General features: G+C 36.2%; 1 protein-coding gene across 1 annotated transcript in view; it reads right to left on the bottom strand.

The window, feature by feature from the left end:
* Nucleotides 1-792: 792 nt before the first annotated feature.
* The window catches only part of CPA3 (carboxypeptidase A3), a 30,572-nt gene continuing 13,188 nt past the window's right edge, over nucleotides 793-18,176 (bottom strand). Inside the window, exons 7-11 of the mRNA XM_021669563.2 lie at nucleotides 15,393-15,503; nucleotides 14,405-14,495; nucleotides 12,851-13,053; nucleotides 10,803-10,887; nucleotides 793-1,375 (exon numbers count right to left, since the gene is read on the bottom strand). Coding sequence (XP_021525238.1) covers nucleotides 1,188-1,375; nucleotides 10,803-10,887; nucleotides 12,851-13,053; nucleotides 14,405-14,495; nucleotides 15,393-15,503 — 678 coding nt within the window. The 3' untranslated portion in view covers nucleotides 793-1,187. The remainder of the gene's footprint in view (nucleotides 1,376-10,802; nucleotides 10,888-12,850; nucleotides 13,054-14,404; nucleotides 14,496-15,392; nucleotides 15,504-18,176) is intronic.

The raw sequence follows: 18,176 nt of genomic DNA, 5'->3' as shown, positions 1-18,176 counted from the left end.
CACTATCATCTTGCAGCTTTGATGGCATGCTTTCTTTTATGGGTCCCTAAAGGATTTATGAGGGATGTCCCAGATTCTCAGGACTTTTCACGATCCTTGAAAACTGTGTCTAGAGTGTTCTGAGAAGTAAGTTTACTGCAAGTCAAGGAACTCTCAAATTGTTCCTCAAATTATAGTCAGTCCTGTGGTGAACATCTGTGTCTGGATTTCAGGAATGTAGACACTACCACTGTTGCCACTTGATCACACATCAAGGTATTGGTGTTGGGAAGAAGATATTGAAGAATACCATCTTAAATAATAGGATTATAAATGGTATAAAGGTAGCAAGTTACTCTAATTGCCTTTGGTCAACATGACTTTCTCTCCTCAACTTACAGTACATTTCCAGGCTTCCTTTCTATCCATTAGGAGGGCAGGGTTCACAGCTGACCAGACAGCCTTGGCCGTGTCTGTACTGGCATTGAGATATTTTAGCAGGTGGTTTCTTCTGATTATGGCAGGCTAAATGAAACTATCTTGAATTTAATGTACATTATGCTGATGAAAACTGGATTGGTTGTGTAAAGGACTGAGATTCATCCTATATGAACCACTTTATTTCCTGCTGGGACATACTTTTGCTTTTTTGAGGATATAAACAATGTTTTCTTCTAGCAGAAAAACAAAATAGGCAAATTATGCTTTTGAAAATTGAAGATATTCTTTCTTACTAACAGACTGAATGATTGACATTAATGTTGATTATTAATGCTATAGAGAAATACAGAGAATGTAGTGTATCAAAAAAGATGAATTTTAAAACATTACATGCATTTTATTTTTTATTGTATTAGCACATAAATTGATGAAGCCACATGGTGAAAATCTGTGAGAAACAGAAGGTTTTCATTTATTTTCTGTGCCTCACTGTATATCATCTTTCAAAATACTCAAAATAATGCTTTCTGCTGGGTCCAAACTTCATTTGGAGCAAAGAAAGGTAGTTAAAAGGTTTCATTTAAAGCTACTTTGTTATGGTGCTACTGCAAGTAAGTAAAAGCAAACAGCGATTACTCGGAACTTAAATGAGCCAAGAAGGATTCAGGTGATATAGAAGCTGCATCTAGGGATAATTGAAGATTGATTTTCTGATGACAGGCACAAAAAAAGGATTAATTGGCTTATTCCAAAAGGAGGGCAATTCTTTAGGAAGTATGCTTGAGGATATACTTGGCAATAAATTTGACAGCTAGCATGGTCTCTCTGCAGGTTGGCTTTATCTGGGATTCTGGAAGGAGAAAACCGTATTTGCCTTTATCTCGGAGCTCAAAGGCAAATGTGTGTTTGATGCCCAGGTCATAAGCCCAGTCTAAAGAAGAACCTGATGTTGGGTCTGTAAAACACAAGCAGTAAATATTTAATTAGAGACAAATGCTAATTTTTTTAAAAATGGAAATCAGTGGTGTATAATTAGCAATAAAAAATAATTATGTGTACAGTTAATTGCAGTAATGAATGAGAATAGTGGTCTGAATAGTACAGAGTGCATAGTAAAACATAATCATAACTTTGGAATCCACCAAATGTGTGCTGCATTAAAAAAATTACATTTTGGTTGCGTCAGTACTAAGTTGAGTTTATTTCCTAGGCACGTATTTCTGCAGATGGAGGTGTTCAGGGCAAGTGTTCAGAGCAAGTGCTAGCAGCTGAGAAAACCAGGTAAGGAGTCACTGGTCATTGAAAACCACCAGGGAAAAACTATACACACCAGCTACACAGAATTGCATTCCTTCTTATAGCTTAGGTGTCTTGTTATTCATATTGCTGGGGTAAACTATTTCATACTCAAAAGACCAAGAAAATATAAATTAGTTATTTTAAAGACATATTTAATATCCTAATTCAAAATTTCCATGTCAACTTTTATGAAATTTAACTCAAGAATCTATTTTTTGGTAAAAAGATTGGAAATATAAACACATCTAGAGGTTATATAAATATAACACACATCTAGAAGCTATATATATATACAGGTGCATATACATACCATAATTGCCTTTATGTACTCATATTTTGCTTTACATGATAGAAAAGGTTTTTTTTTTTATGGAAAGGCACTTATGTTCTAGGACAAGTAATGAGTTTAACTAACAATAACACTTGAAAGGTTTGAAAAATTTGAAAATTAAGAATTCAAAGCTGTGATGAAGAAAGAGAGAAGGGATATTTTGATGAAAAGAGATAGTGTTGGCTCTTAAATTTGTCACCAAATATTTATTAAACCTTTAATATTTATAAGACATATTTCTTGGCACTGAGTAGAGTAATTGGTGCAGGGTATAAAAATGCAGAAGATGCTACTGGTGTCTTCAGTAACTTACAATTTAGGAGGCAGAAGTCAAGATATAAGTCAATAGAGGCAGAGCAGAATATGCTAAGTACCATAGAAAAGCTACAACTTTTTATCAAGAGTTAAAAGAAAAAAGAGATTATTCTTGATGAGGAGTTTGCCTTTCATGCCCAGTGCCAGCTCAAATACTGCCTTCATGATGGAGGAGATGGTATTGGAGGAGAGTCTTGAAGAAAGGATAGTGTGTTTTCAGCTGGAGATGGAAGAAAGGATTTCTGGCCAGTGAACTACAGAGATAGAAAAGCATGGAGGCCTTGTTAGGAACCAGTGAGATCCAGTTGGATCAGAGCAAAGGGAGTGATGAGAGTTTGTGAGTAAAGCTTAAAAATCCTTGTGACATTTACTATGTCAGGTGAGGCGTAGAAACTTTACTTCTTTTTAGATCCTTTTTCTCTTCCCACTTTTAGAATACAATTGTCTTTAGTACTTTTCTAAATACATTGAACATCATATAAATAGACATGATTTTGATTTAATTATCATGTGACAAAAGATAGTCTATTATTTAATTAATTTATTTATACTTAATCCATTTTTCTTCCTTCCTTTCTGCAGTACCAAGGCTTTTTCTGTGATTATTTCCTTCATGTTTAGAGGGGTTTCTTTAGCCATTAAGAGTAGGTGTGCAAGGGACACATCTCCTGATTTTCTTTTGTATGAGAATGTATTTATTCCCTCTTTCATTTCTAAATGGTTTTGATGGATATTGAATTTATTGAATTTAGCGTTGATAAGTTTTTTTTTATTCAGCCCTTGAGAAAATGTCACTTCCTTTTGATTTTCATGGTTTCAAATGAAAAATCTGCTGTCACTGGAATTGTTTTTAACTCTAGATCATTTCTCTCTGATTCCTTTTATGATTTTTTTCTTTGCCTAGTTTTCAGTTTAATTATGATGTGCTTTGATTTGAGTTTCTCTGGGTCATTCCTGTTTGGGTTTCACTCAGCTACTTGACCATGTTAGTTTATGTCTTTGTCAGATATAGGATATTTCAGCTTTCATTTCTTCAACTGTTTTTTCATCTCTCATTCCCTTTATCTGTCTTTTCCGTGGACCTTGATGACATCAATGTTGGATATTTTATTATTATGCCGTCTGTTCCTGAGGCTTTATTTTTTATTTTCTGTCTTCAGAATGGTGAATTCTGTTGTTTTGTCTTGATGTTCACTGATTCTTCCCTCTGTCATATTTATTCTGCTATTAAAGCCCCTCCAGCTTTTTGTTGTTGTTCAGGTTATTATATTTTCTAGTTCTATGGTTTCCATTTGGTTCCTTTTTATATCTTAAATGTCTTTGATGATATTTTCCATTTCTTCATTTGTTTCAAAGCCTTCTGTAATTATTGAGGGAATGTTTTATGATGGCAACTTTGAAATTATTTCCCAGTGTTTGAAATTCCAACATCTAAATCATCTCAGTGTTGGCATCCATGGATTGTCTTTTTGTAGTCAAGCGGTAATTTTTCTTGTTTTTAGTATTGCAAGTGATTTTTGATTATATTCTAGACATTTTGGCTATCACATTAAATACAAAATTGTAACTTAAATCTTCAAATAAGCAGGTACTCACCCTGTTTAGGTTTAGTACACAGGCCCTGGCCTACTTTTGTGTCTTGTGGTACTGATGACAATGTAGTATTTCCTTTTTCTTTCTTTTTTTTTTTTTTTTTTTGATACAGAGTCTCGCTCTGTCACCAGGTGCCAGGCTGGAATGCAGTGGCACGATCTTGGCTTACGGCAACCTCCGCCTCCCGGGTTCAAGCAATTCTCCTGCCTCAGCCTCCCGAGTAGCTGGGACTACAGGCACATGCCACCACACCCAGCTAATTTTTGTATTTTTCATAGAGACAGGGTTTCACCATGTTGGCCAGGATGGTCTTGATCTCTTGACCTCGTGATCCACCCGCCTCGGCCTCCCAAAGTGCTTGGATTACAGGCATAAGCCACCGCGTTCTTTTTTCTTTTGAGATGGAGTCTTGCTCTGTCATCCAGGCTGGAATGTAATGGCACAATATTGGCTCACTGCAACCTCCGCCTCGCAGGTCCAAGCAATTCTTCTGTCTTAGACTACTGAGTAGCCTGGACTACAGGTGCTGGTCACCATGCCTGGCTAATTTTTATATTTTTAGTAGAGATGGGGTTTCACCATATTGGTCAGCCCAGTCTTGAACTCCTGACCTCAGGTGATCCACCTGCCTCGGCCTCCCAAAGTGCTTACAGGTGTGTGCAACAATGCCCGGACAGTTTTTTTTTTTTTTTTATTTTAATGAAATGTAGTCTCACTTTATTGCCCAGGCTGAAGTGCAGTGGTGTGATCTTGGCTCACTGCAACCTCCGGGTTCAAGTGATTCTCCTGCCTCAGCCTCCTGAGTAACTGGGACTACAGGCATGTGCCACCACACCTAGCTAATTTTTGTATTTTTAGTAGGGATGAGGTTTTGCCATGTTGGTCAGGCTGGTCTTGAATTCCTGTTCTTAGGTAATCCGCCCACCTCGGCCTCCCAAAGTGTTGAGATTACAGGCATGAACCACTGCACTCAGCCAATATAGTTTTCAAAGGCTTTGCATTGATATTTTGGTCTGGTTGGTTCACTTAGTGGATAAAGGTGATTGCCTGGTGCCCTAAGTAACAAATGGGGGATTCTAGCCTGTGGGGATGGAGGTCATTTCCTGATGAGGACAGTCAGACGGAAGAGGAGGGACCTGAGGAGAGAACCTGGGGAAGTATCTGTTTATTGTACTCCATTTTTTGGAAAATGTCTACTTTTAGAGGCAGTCAGTGGAAAGAGTAGAAAAAAAGGAGAAGGAAGGAGAACCAGTAGAGTTCAAAGCCAGGGAAGCCAAGGGAATGGCAAGAAGAAGAGTTATTAACAGGGTCAAATATTGCATAGAATTGATGGAACATGTGAGCTGAAATAATAGATACTGGCTTCAGTGATCAAGAAAATTGCCACTTTTAGCTAGTTGGATTTAAGTTCATGAGAAAGAACTCATGCTCAGATGCAAGTTTGGTAGCAAAGGAGGTAAAGTAAATAGGAATTATGTCTTATAATTTAGGGTATGCTAGACATTTTAATAAACTGAGCCAGTTTCTAACTGCAGTAGCTCTCTATTTACAGTTGAGTAAACTGCTGGGATTTCCAAGGGTTAAAGGGTATAACTATTCTATTTTGAGAGATTTACTTTATGTTAAGTTTCTCATTAAGATTAATTGTGGTGACTGGGAAGATATAGAATTTGATTTTTCATAATTATATGATGCTATCAAGTAGAATACATTTTGTATCTTCTTGATCTTAAATTTGTAAACCAAAACTAACTAAATAAATAAAATAAATACAACATTGAAAGTTTTTACTTTGAGAAAAAAATATACAACTTCTTTTTGTGTGTGTGTGTGTGACAGGGTCTCACTCTGTTGCCCTTGCTGGAGTGCGGTGGCACGATCATGGCTCACGGTAGCTTCAACATCCCAGGCTCAAGTGATCCTTCTGCCTCAGCCTCCTGAATAACTGGGCCTATAGGCATGTATCACTGTGCCTGGCCAGAACTCAATTTGTTTAACATGATACTTAGCCTTTTCTTTATTTCCATGTGTACCTACTAAAACATGTATATGCATTTATAAAATGTAGTAATAATCACTTGCTAAATACAAAGTATTCTTTTATGTTCTTTATGTATGTTAACTAATTTAATTAATTCCTATCCCAAATGTAAGTAACAATTACCATTTTACAGAAGAAGAAACTTAGGCTCAGGGAGATTAAGCAACTTGCTGAAAAACACATAGCTAGTAGATGGTTGAATCAGGATTCAAGCTCAGGCTATGTCTTCAGAGTTCATGCTGTTAATCAGTGTACTGTGCTACCTTTGTGCCACTCTGTAGTCTAGCCAATACAAAGCCTTTACTCAGTTCTATCAGATAATTTTGTTTTTGTTGACAGCATATTCTGAGTATGTTCAATATTAAGAAAATATTTCCTACTTATTTCAAGGCATAGTATTGAGTGCAACAAATTCAATTAGAACAAATCAAAATGAAACTATACCAAACTGGAAATGTGATTTCAGCCCAAAGGGATCCATATAAAGTGACACTGGTAACTTAATGTGTGCTGCATTTATTGCTTACTTGATACAGTGTTTTCTAAAAAATTATATCATTTAAAAAAGTATTATTTAAATGTATTCAATATAACTTATACTTTTATATCAACACTAAGTGAAAATTATATTTGAAGCAAGAGCTAAATCCAGAGATACACGAGCATAAACTGAAATATTTTTCTGTAATATCAGTTTGAACGTCTCTTAGTAAGTAGAGATTTGGTGTTACAAACTACAGGTCTTAACTTTGTCTTTTTCAGAATTTACATTCTTAGATTTTTCAGAATGTAAATTCTGAAAAAGCAGAATATGTAGAATGTGAAGAAAGAGCACTGGGTTGAGAATCAGGGGTAGATCTAGCAATTTTGGTGCATGCAGGAAGCTACGAGATATGTACTTTGAAATTAACTATTTAATTCATGATGTGGCTCACAGATGAATTTTATTAATAATGCAAGCTTCTTGCTTCTTATCAACTCAAATAACTATTCTTGCTCACTAGGTACTATATTTAGGTATTTCTAAGATGATGAAGGATTGGATATGCCGTTTATATGCATATATAATAATTTCACATTAAACATTACTATTTACATTTTTGCGCCATCTCAGTATTGCTGCTTTGGGGCAAAGTGGAAGGTATACTATTTTAACTCTGGTTTGGAATGCTGATTGTTGTTTTTGTTCTGCCTTAAAGTGATAAAATCTTCCTGTATCTGAATTTCAGTCTATAAATGAGAGGTTTAGCTTAGATTGGTGATTCTCAACCCTGGTTTCATCTTAGAATCACTTTAGATACTTTAAAATAAATTGAGTGCCTGAGCTCCACCTCAGACTGATGAAATCAGAATCTCTGGGAATGGAAGTCTAACCATCCATGTATTTTAAAAGCTTCCTGATGTTCTAATGGGAACTCACGCTTGAGAACCATGGATTAGATCATTGCCTATGTTTCTCCCTGGTTTCAAAATTTATGATTTTAACTTATCTGATATATTTGCTTCTCATGTTCAAATAGCAAACATATTTTTTTTCTGAAAGCCAGAGCTCCTCCATAAGTTGGGCTTAAAAAAATTCTCCCCCAGTCCTTTTTTTCTGTCTTCATCAAGTCAAAGAGAAAAAAACACTGGCAAATTCTAGATGCTTTTCCTAAATCTGGGGACATGTTAAGTGACAATCAGGTTATTGGAATGACTAAACTTTAATCATGTTTTTATTTTTTATTCTTACCAAGTCAACTCCTTTGTTACCCTCTGTTTCTCATGAATGTTTGATGAGCATTCTATCAGATGCTTTATTAAAGCAGTCTGTCCTAGAAATCTTTATCATTAATTAAGCTGCTGCAGCACTGCACGACAAAGGAAATTCTTTTAAATCTCAATGACTTTAAAATGTTTTAGTCTAACAAAAATTTTAAATAGTGCTGCACAGTTAAATAGAACAGTAATTCCTCTTGACCCTATCTTTCCATTTTGAAAGTGACACATGATGGAATGGAGCTATGGTAGTTTTGGCTATCTGCTCCTTCCAGTTAGAATGTGACTTCCTTAAGAGTAGTTTATTGCCTCCTAAGTCCTCTCATCTATCTCTGAAAGCTCCAATATACTGACCTGCTACTGGGTACACCATCCAATATACTGACCTGCTACTGGGTACACCATACATTTTTGTTCATTAAGAGATCTTAATGCAGTGCCATGCATAGCTCTGTATTCTCATACTTTTGTAGATGCACACACACACACACACACACACACACACACATGCACGCACACACGCATACGGATACTTATTTGATGCCTTAATTGCCTTTTGCAAAGTTTGTTCCTGTTTGGAATGCTTTGTTCTTTTCCTCTAAGAATATGTGTGTTTTTCTTGCTTAAAGGAATTGCTCTTACGTGATGTCTGGGTGGCTTATTTACTAGTATCTACTAAGTGGGCTGCCATTTTAAACTAATGTTAGTCTGTCCTCTTGTTCTTTGCTTACTTTTTGTGCACTCACATAGCTGGGTACATAGCGTCTATTTTGCAATCTTGTGGTCATCCGCTTGTATGTGTAATGAGTTCCCAGCATGGCTAGGTTGTAGCAAGATCTACGTGGATGCTGGGGATCATCTGTATCACTACACTTTCTCTTCAGCACTTTAACAGTGACTGGTGGATAGGTGATTGTTAATGAATGTGGTTGAGAAATGGGACTTTTCCACTTTTTAGTCATTTTCCAGTTCTGCCAAAGAAGCCTCTAATAAATAAGCCCTAGAAACTGTATATGTTGATTCCAGCATTTTCAAATTCTATAGCCATTGCTGAGGATGCAGACTTTTAGTTCCAAGTTTATACTTTTAGCTGGGATTACAAAAGTGACTTACAAACTGTTACCAGATAAAATTGGTGCAATGAATCCATGGATTCATATGTACATATATATTTTTAATGCATAGATTCTGAAAGTGTAATAAAAATATGAGTGTATGTTTGGTGGTGGTAGGGTTGTTCATGAAATTTTTAAGTCAAAAGGCAGTCTTCATGCTAAAAAATGTTGGATATTTGGTCTAGAGAATGATGCAGGCTTAATCAAGCCCAGTCCTGTTGTGGTTTCAACCCACATTCACTTCTTTTGAATAAGCCAGGACACCATTTTCATTGAACAAGTTTATGGGAACTAATTCTGCTGTGGTTCCATGCCCTGCGTTGTGCTATGTATTATAGGGTCTAAGAGGAAATCCGAAGCATAATTCTTGCTTTTGAGAAGTTTCACTGAGAATTTTGTATAAATTTTATGACTAAGAACTGAAGCTTGAACTTGGTTTGGAGAAAAGGTAGGTTTTCCGAAATCATCCCCAAACTAAGATTAGTGGGAGCTTGCTATGAGAGCAGAAAGTGGACTCACTTCCTAGGATTTGAGTTAATGGTCTTTGGTGATACTCAAATGGATTTTTTGGTTGTTGCTTAAAAACAGAAAATCCTGGATATTTCATCTACAAAATCCAAATGTGCAAACAGTATGCACAGTGGGCAAGATCAGGGGCTTTTGTTTGTTAAAACCTGGGATTGAGTTCCAGCTTTGCCGGTTACTAGTAACTGGGAAATAGTAATGACCACCTCATAGGTGGGCATAGGTTGTTGTGAAGCTTGAGATTGTGAAAATCAAGGGCTAAGCACAGTGCCTAACTTGTTAAGACTCCATAAAAATTTGTAGGTATTATTTAGTATAAAGTATGGGCGTTGGCAAATCCTGGCCAGCCTCCTGTTTCTGTGAATGAAGTTTTATTGGCACATAGTCATGCTCATTTGCTGACTTATTGTCTACGGCCGTTTTTCAGCTATGATGCTCCAGTTGAGTAGCTGCAGCAGAGACTGTATCTTCTATTGACTATCTGGCCCTTTACACAAAAAAATTTACTGATTCCTTGTATATAGAATAAGATACAAGAAAACCAAGGCCAAGAAATCCAAGTCAATAACTTAAAAACACACAAAGACAACACAAATTTAAAATAGTGAAGAGTAAGAAATGGTGCTGAGAATATAAAAGTGACAGAGCTAGAGTCTTGTGGTCTCCTTTCTAGTTCACTACACAGATTTCAGTTGAACATAGTGAGAAGGAGCAAGTGAGAAGGACAAATAACTTGTTTTACATGACCAGAGGGACTGAAACTGATTTTCTGTTTTCCTGTCAGGAACTAGGAAAACACCATACTTACATGGAGACAAGGCAAGTAAGAGAGTCCAGTTAAAGCCAAATGGTTAAAAAAAAGTATAGACTGCTCCAACTAATTTTTTGTTTGTTAGATGAGGTCTTGCTCTGTTGCACAGGCTGGAGTGCAGTGGCACGATCACAGCTCACTGCAGTCTTGACTTCCCAGCCAGGCTCAAATGATCCTCCCACTCCAGCCTCCAGAGAAGCTGGAACTACACGCATAGATCACCACACCTGGCTAATTATTTTTTTTCTCACTCCAGTGAATTTTTGTTAGTTCCTGGAAAGACACCACCTTGTTGGTGGTAGAGGTGAGGAACAGGAAGGTATATGAATTAAACTGTAAATCTGTCTTGACTTAATAGCTTCTGTTGACCTTGTAACCAAGGCCAGTATAATTTGTTTCTAGAAAAATGTTATCCCAAGAAAAGGGCAGAATCTATTCCCTAGATTCATATATAATTCAGAATTCCTGTGAAAAGTGAAATTTAAATTAACAATTCCAGATGTTCTGACCTGAATTACAAATTCCATCATTTTCTTTAATATTTATAAAAATAATTAGGGAAAAAGTGCTCAGTAAATAAGAGGAACAACTTACAAATTGTTGATTTTATTGGGCCATAGATGTAGCGGGTTTCATATCGAGTTGATAGAACATCAGTGCCAATCTTTGCAACTTTGGCCTGGAGAAAAAGGAAAGTTAGAGTGAAATGATAGAATACTGTGTAAATACTGAAGAATATGTAATCATGTATGTATGCAATTTTTATGGAATTTTTCTTACAGATTAGACACTGTGCTTAGCCCTTGATTTTTAGTTTCAAGACTCATAACAACCCTATGAGATGGATGGTACTATTTCCTAGATACTTGCAACTGGTGAAGCCAGAATTCAATTCCAAGTTTTAACAAAACCAAAGCCCATGCATACATACATATGTAAATATGTACATTACTAGGGATGAAAAAAGTCGAATTTACTAGTTATTTGGAATTTGAAGATCAAAATAAAATAAATGGTTAAGAAACATTTTCAGTAAATATGCAGTAATTATAAAGACTTAAATATGCAGTCAATTATATACAGTAATGTCATATCTCATTTTGTGTTTCTACCCTTCCTTTTCTTTCTCCCTCCTCATCCCTTTCTTTTAAAATAGACATTATTTTTCCTCTCAGTTTTTTTTGGGGGGGGGTTCAGATAATTGTCTCTTCTGGAAGTTTCTCCAGTTTCTCTCATGTTCTACATTCCTTGGTCCCTGACAGGTTTGTATTGCTACAGGATCTTCTCTATTCATCTGACTTCAGCATTCCAAGGGAAGAAGGGCAGTTGACCCCTCTTTAAAATAGTTGTTAATTAGGGCATCTCTTTCAGAGTGCCATTTTGTCATGACCTTTTAATACACATAAGTGTTTCATGCTGTGAGAATGACTGTCAGAATGAATTTTAATGGAATATAGTTACTAACATATTTGCACTCACAAATAAAGACTTTTGAAAGACTATATGTATACTGTTTATAACCAAGAAATACTTTTTCTTAATCAATTTAGTTGCTATGGAAGAATTCCCATTTTACTCAAAGTGTTTTTTATTTGGGGATATATGTATTTTTTTAACCCATAGTGTCATTTTCCTAACAGTGTATTGATATTGCAGTGCTGAACCTTTGTATACATTAAGTGAACTCATGGGCTCAGATTATCACCTAGACTGGATAATAAATGACTATGGGCCATATATTGATGGTATGTTTTCTTTGTTGTATATACAGAGATGATTTTAATGACTGATTCAAATCTCTGCTCCAATTAATATTAAATGCTGTTGTGCTGAATACAATTGACTGAGGTCAAAATGAAAATTGTACTCTCTTAAGAATTTTAAAAAATTTTATGAGGCAGTATCTGAACTACCACTTTTACTGGACGTGCTATATTTGCCAGTCACCATGGGATTAGGGCCACTAAACTTTATCTGTTTTATTTCTTCTATAGCAATTCAAAATATTTATCCCTCTATCCACCCATTCATTCTGTCACTTCTTGTCATTCATTGGAACCCATATGCAGAATTTTTTTTAAAGCTGACATTATCAAATCAGTTTTAATAGAAAAAAATGGTGCTTAATGGATCATAGCTTTGGAAAGATAACATATTCTTAGTGAGGAAGCTTCACAAACATTTATAATCTTCTCTGGATAGTAAAATAATATAATTTCCCAGTTGATTAGGAAGATAAAAATAAAATGTGTCTTCTTAAATCTGGTGTCTCGGGGGCAGGGCTAGTGAATGTCTTTGCTATTCTATTAGGGCTTTTTCTGTGCATGATTTTGCTGTAGACCCAGGGTATATGTTAAACTTCGCAGTGAGCTGTGTAGTAATAGACTTCTACTGTGCCTTATACAGACATTTCTACCTGATTTTTTTCCTTGAGAGTCATATTAAAATAATTTACTAGCTATATATTTTTATCAGTGAAAAATTAATCTAAAGATTATGATTTTAACTTCAAGGCAAATTTCATTAGTTCTTTTCTTTGACATTAAAATGTGAATTTTTTTCAACATACCTAAGTTAATGAAGAACAGACTGAAAGTCAATGGTGGCGTCGATGCATAAACCATAAGCTTTTTTCTACGTACCAAGACATCGTGGTTAGGTGGCAGTTTTGATGTATATCCATAGGGAAACAATAGCATCTGGGAGTAGGAATGGAAGGTGATGTAAACCTTGATTTCATTCAGGTGGCTTCTAATGAAATCAGTGACAGCTTTTGTCTCTTTCTCGGACTCTGGTGCAGAGCCCCGATAGTTTTCTGCACATGGGTTGTTGGTGTTAGAAATAGCTGCAGAAGACATAGGTAGATGAGACCACAATCTACTCTCCATCCATACAGCTCCTGCCTCTTCTAATGTATTATATATTCACAGAATGTTTTAAACATCTTTGCCTCTCATGTTTACAGGGCTGCTTCAATGTCTCTTGTGTCATAGTCACTACATATTAACATTGCACACACATGCCAGATTGAACCAGACTTAGCTCATTGGAATATTCTGAGCCTTGTTTATTTCCTTGTCCTTTCCTAAGGCCACAGGAATAATAAATCAGAAGCAGCCCATGGCTTGGAGCCAGATAGACTCCAGTTCCAATTCAACCCCAGCTCTAATGTGTTGGGGGCTGGTGAGAACTACCTTCTCTAAGCCCAAGTTTCTTCAGCCTGTTTCAGCAGAAAGCTCTCAATTAGGGATAGCTGCTGCTATGATCATGTTCATTATGGTGGAATAGAGTTAAAAGCTCAGGTGATGTTTTCAACAAAATTAGGCACAGAAGAAATGTGTAAATTGGGGCAATGGTAATTTCTCTTTAAAAGTGTACAGTGATAAAGTCATAGTTGTACAGCAACTAAAGCATCTTCTGATGTAGCTGTCCTCTGCTTTATATCGTATTTCCATTAAGCTTTTTCACTTTCTTTGCTCCAGATGATTCTTTTCACTAAATATCTGAAAAACTACCTGCATATTGCTTTTAATCACTGACATTTCTCACATCAGGAAGCAGAGGAATCTGAGGTCTTTATTCAGATTATCTGAATTTTTATACATTTGGATTGTGCTTAATTTTTAGCAAGCTAGATATAGTAAGTAAGAGATGGTTTGATAGATAATAGTCCCTTTCTCCTCATTTCCTTCCACACAGCAAAACATCCCTCAATGGTAGTGATGATTATCTTTCATGTTATAGATACAAAAGTTAACACTCACTCGAAGCGTAACTGTTTTTACTGAAACAAGTAGGTGGTTTAGTTAAGTTTGGAGCCTAAATATTCTTTTCTTTCTTTCTTTCTTTTTTTTTTTTTTGAGGCAGAGTCCCACTCTGTTGCCAGGCTGGAGTGCAATGGTGGCATCTCACTCACTGCATCCTCTGACTCCCTGGTTTAAGCAATTTCTTGCATCAGCCTCCCAAGTAGCTGGGATTACAGACACACGCCACCACGCCCAGCTAATTTTTGTATTTTAGTAGAGATGGGATTTCACCATGTTGGTCAGGCCAGGCTGGTCTTGAACTCCTGGCCTTGTGATCTGCCCGCCTCGGCCTCCCAAAGTGCTGGGATTACAGGCATGAGCCACCGCACCCGGCCTGGAGACTAAATATTCTTTATAGCAATTTTCCTTGATAGCGAGTCTGCTACTCACAGTTCCATGAAGCATTAAAATTCCTGTTGAGGTCAGTACCAATGCATTTGGAGTTTTGGTTCTTGGAACGATTTTTTCTCCACATGCGGTTCTGCCGGATTGAATGATGAGTGTTTACACAAGATCAGTTTGCATTTTTCAATTTGGTCATTTCAAATTCTCTCTGCAGGTGTCTGCAACTTTATTTGAAATCTATCTAGTTAACATGAGACCCTTTATTATAAAAAGAAAAAATATTGTTTTCTTATAATTCGTAATATTTTCAGAATCATGATTTTTAATATGATATCCTTAGGCCTTGATGAAATAATTCAGTTAATTTTAAACACTGTTGATTATTTCTCAGTATTAGAAGATGACCAATGGTATTCTGAAATTAACTGTAATTTAAATTATAACTTAAATAGCTTTTTCACCCTATGTAGATTCAGATATAATGCAGGTCAGATTTTGACTGTTGGAGCATTATTTGCAGAAAATAACTTGATGTGATAGTGTCTGTCTGAGAGTTCAGTATTAATCTTACTTAGCAATAGCAGGACAAGAAAAGATCCTGTAAAAAGACGAATAGGTATCTGTATCTCTCTTTCATTTTTTATTTTTTTTGATGCAATGGTTCTACCTCAAATTCTATTCAAAATTGATGACAAGGCTTTTTTTTTTAAATCAAGGGGTTCAGAATGGTTTTAATTGACTTTATTCTTAGCAAGATATGCCATATCATATAATGCAATCATACATTTCCTTTATAATTACTGCTTTATTTCATTTTTCTACACAACTAGCTTCAGCAACAAACATTTTATATTATTTCAAGGATACCTATGCAACCAAGAAATCATACTTAATTTGAAACTGAGATTTTAAAAAATATACTTTTCTGAATTAGAATTAGCTAATTACCTAAACCCTAAGCTGAATACATAACAATGCGTATTAAAGCCAGTAAATAATATCTAAATGCAAACAAGAGAGTACAGAGTAGTACCTTTGTCCATGACCAAATATATCCATCAACATTGAACACAGGAAGAATGTAAAAATTCATTCGGTCTAAGAGTTTGGTCATAATTTTGTTTCTCCCATAAGTTTTGGTTGCCTGCAGGAGGACAAAAAAATTAATATATTGGTATGAAGTTTAGCTATTATGTGGAAAGCTGTAGTTATAATAGTAATAACTTGATTCACTTTCCAAGATCACATGCTTTCAAACATATTTTTCCTAAAATGAACAAAAATAAACAACCCATGTAGATTACAGGGGAAAAAATCTCACTTATTTAGACTAGTGACATTAATGAAAATGAACAGTCTTTAAAGGAGCATTTAATTATGGAGACTTGTAGCATTCCAAATGCAGCATGAGAGAGATGTTTCATAGAAAGATTGGAAGCTAAATGGAAAATTTGTAGTACAACTTATTTTAAATTGATTCTCTCACATCCTTTACATAAATATAAATTGAGTCTGTAAGCACAGGAATAAGAAAATATTGGAGAGAATTTATGAAATAGTTACAAGAAGGATCAGAGAAAAAAATTTGTATTAATAAAATACCCAAGAATTCAGAGGTTAAACAATCAACTTTCTTTCCCCCCACATCTGACTGAAATTTCTCTAATTACAGGCACTTTCTGTAGCTACCTAAAATGTCTCTCACCACTTGGAAAGTCCCTTCCAAGTAAATCTGAATTGAAGACAAGAGATTTTTCTGTAGCCCTGTGATGTGCGTTCCTTTATGTGTTGAGTAAAGGGAGCTCTCAGCCCTCAATTGGGAGAACAAAAACAACCATAGGGGTAAGTCACTTCCTGGTGGATTCTTTCCTAGAGAAAGAATCTGTGCCCAGAAAACCATTGCCATACTATTTCACCAGTGTGCAATGTGCAAAAGTTGTCAGAGAAAATTAAAATATAATAGGAGTAAAAATACATGGGCAATAGAGTGAGAGGAATATTGAATATATAAATTAGATTTAACTTTAAAAAAAGTGAGTTATAGGTCAGGTGTGGTGGCTCATGCCTGTAATCCCAGCACTTTGGGAGGATGAGGCAGGTGGATTACTTGACATCAGGAGTTTGAGACTTGCCTGGCCAACATGGCAAAACCCCGTTTCTACTAAAAATATAAAAATTAGCCAGATGTGGTGGCACATGCCTGTATTTCCAGCTACTTGGGAGGCTGAGGCAGTAGAATTGCTGGAACCCAGGAGGCAGAAGTTGCAGTGAGCCGAGATTGTACCACCACATTCCAGCCTGGGCGACAGAGTGAGACTCAGTCTCAGAAAAAAAACCAACCCCCCCCCCCCCGCCAAAAATAAAAAATAAAAAAGGGAGTTATTTTTCTCTTAGAAAGGAAGAAAGGAAACTTAGAAACATGAAAATTCCAAGTACATGTTTGGCAATGAAATATCTAAACAGGAATTAAAGGTCTGTGTTTTGACTTCATTGAAGAAAATTTATATTTGTATGTTGCCATATGAAGATGGTTTCTGATTTTCCATACTTGACTATAGAAAAAACTTTCATCTTATAGCCCAAGAAAAGTTTGAGTTTCATAAACTCTTAGCTTGAGTTTAAGAATTGTTTGAAGGGACCAAAAGCATTGGCAACAAAAGCCAAAATAGACAAATGGGACCTAATCAAACTCCACAGCTTTTGCACGGCAAAAGAAACAGTCAATAGAGTGAATCGGCAACCAACAGAATGGGAAAAAATTTTTGCAGCCTACCCGTCTGACAAAGGGCTGATATCCAGAATTTACAATGAACTAAAAAAGATTTACAAGAAAAAAACAAACAAGCCCATTCAAAAATGGGCGAAGGATATGAACAGATACTTTACAAAAGAAGACATACATGAGGCCAACAAACATATGAAAAAATGCTCATCATCACTGGTCATTAGAGAAATGCAAATCAAAACTACATTGAGATACCATCTCACGCCAGTTAGAATGGCGATCATTAAAAAATCTGGAGACAACAGATGCTGGAGAGGATGTGGAGAAATAGGAACACTTTTACACTGTTGGTGGGAGTGTAAATTAGTTCAACCACTGTGGAAAACAGTGTGGCGATTCCTCAAGGACCTAGAAATAGAAATTCCATTTGACCCAGCAATCCCATTACTGGGCATATATCCAAAGGATTATAAATCGTTCTACTATAAGGACACATGCACACGAATGTTCATTGCAGCACAGTTTACAATAGCAAAGACCTGGAACCAGCCCAAATGCCCATCGATGATAGACTGGACAGGAGAAATGTGGCACATATACACCATGGAATATTATGCAGCCATTAAAAAGGAGGAGTTCACATCCTTCGTAGGGACATGGATGAACCTGGAAAACATCATTCTCAGCAAACTGACACAAGAACACAAAATCAAACGCCACATGTTCTCACTCATAGGCGGGTGTTGAACAAGGAGAACACATGGACACAGGGAGGGGAGCACTATACACGGGGGTCTGTTGGGGGGGAGGGGGGATAGTGGGGGGGTGGGGAGTTGGGGAGGGATAGCATGGGGAGAAATGCCAGATATAGGTGAAGGGGAGGGAGGCAGCAAATCATACTGCCAGGTGTGCACCTGTGCAACAACCTTGCATGTTATTCACATGTACCCCAAAACCTAAAATGCAATAAAAAAAAAAAAAAGAGAAAAAAAAAAAAAAAAAAAGAATTGTTTGAAGGGAAGGTATCAATTTCATAAAAATGTAATGATGAGTAAAATTCAGAGCATTTCTTCCCTGACAGCACCAAATGTG

The sequence above is a fragment of the Aotus nancymaae genome, unplaced genomic scaffold (genome assembly GCF_030222135.1).
Source record: "Aotus nancymaae isolate 86718 unplaced genomic scaffold, 86718_ANA_hifiasm-v0.15.2.pri h1tg000019l, whole genome shotgun sequence".
Lineage (NCBI taxonomy): Eukaryota > Metazoa > Chordata > Mammalia > Primates > Aotidae > Aotus > Aotus nancymaae.
Note: the sequence above shows the minus strand (reverse complement) of the source record. Positions and strands in the feature narration are given on the sequence as shown.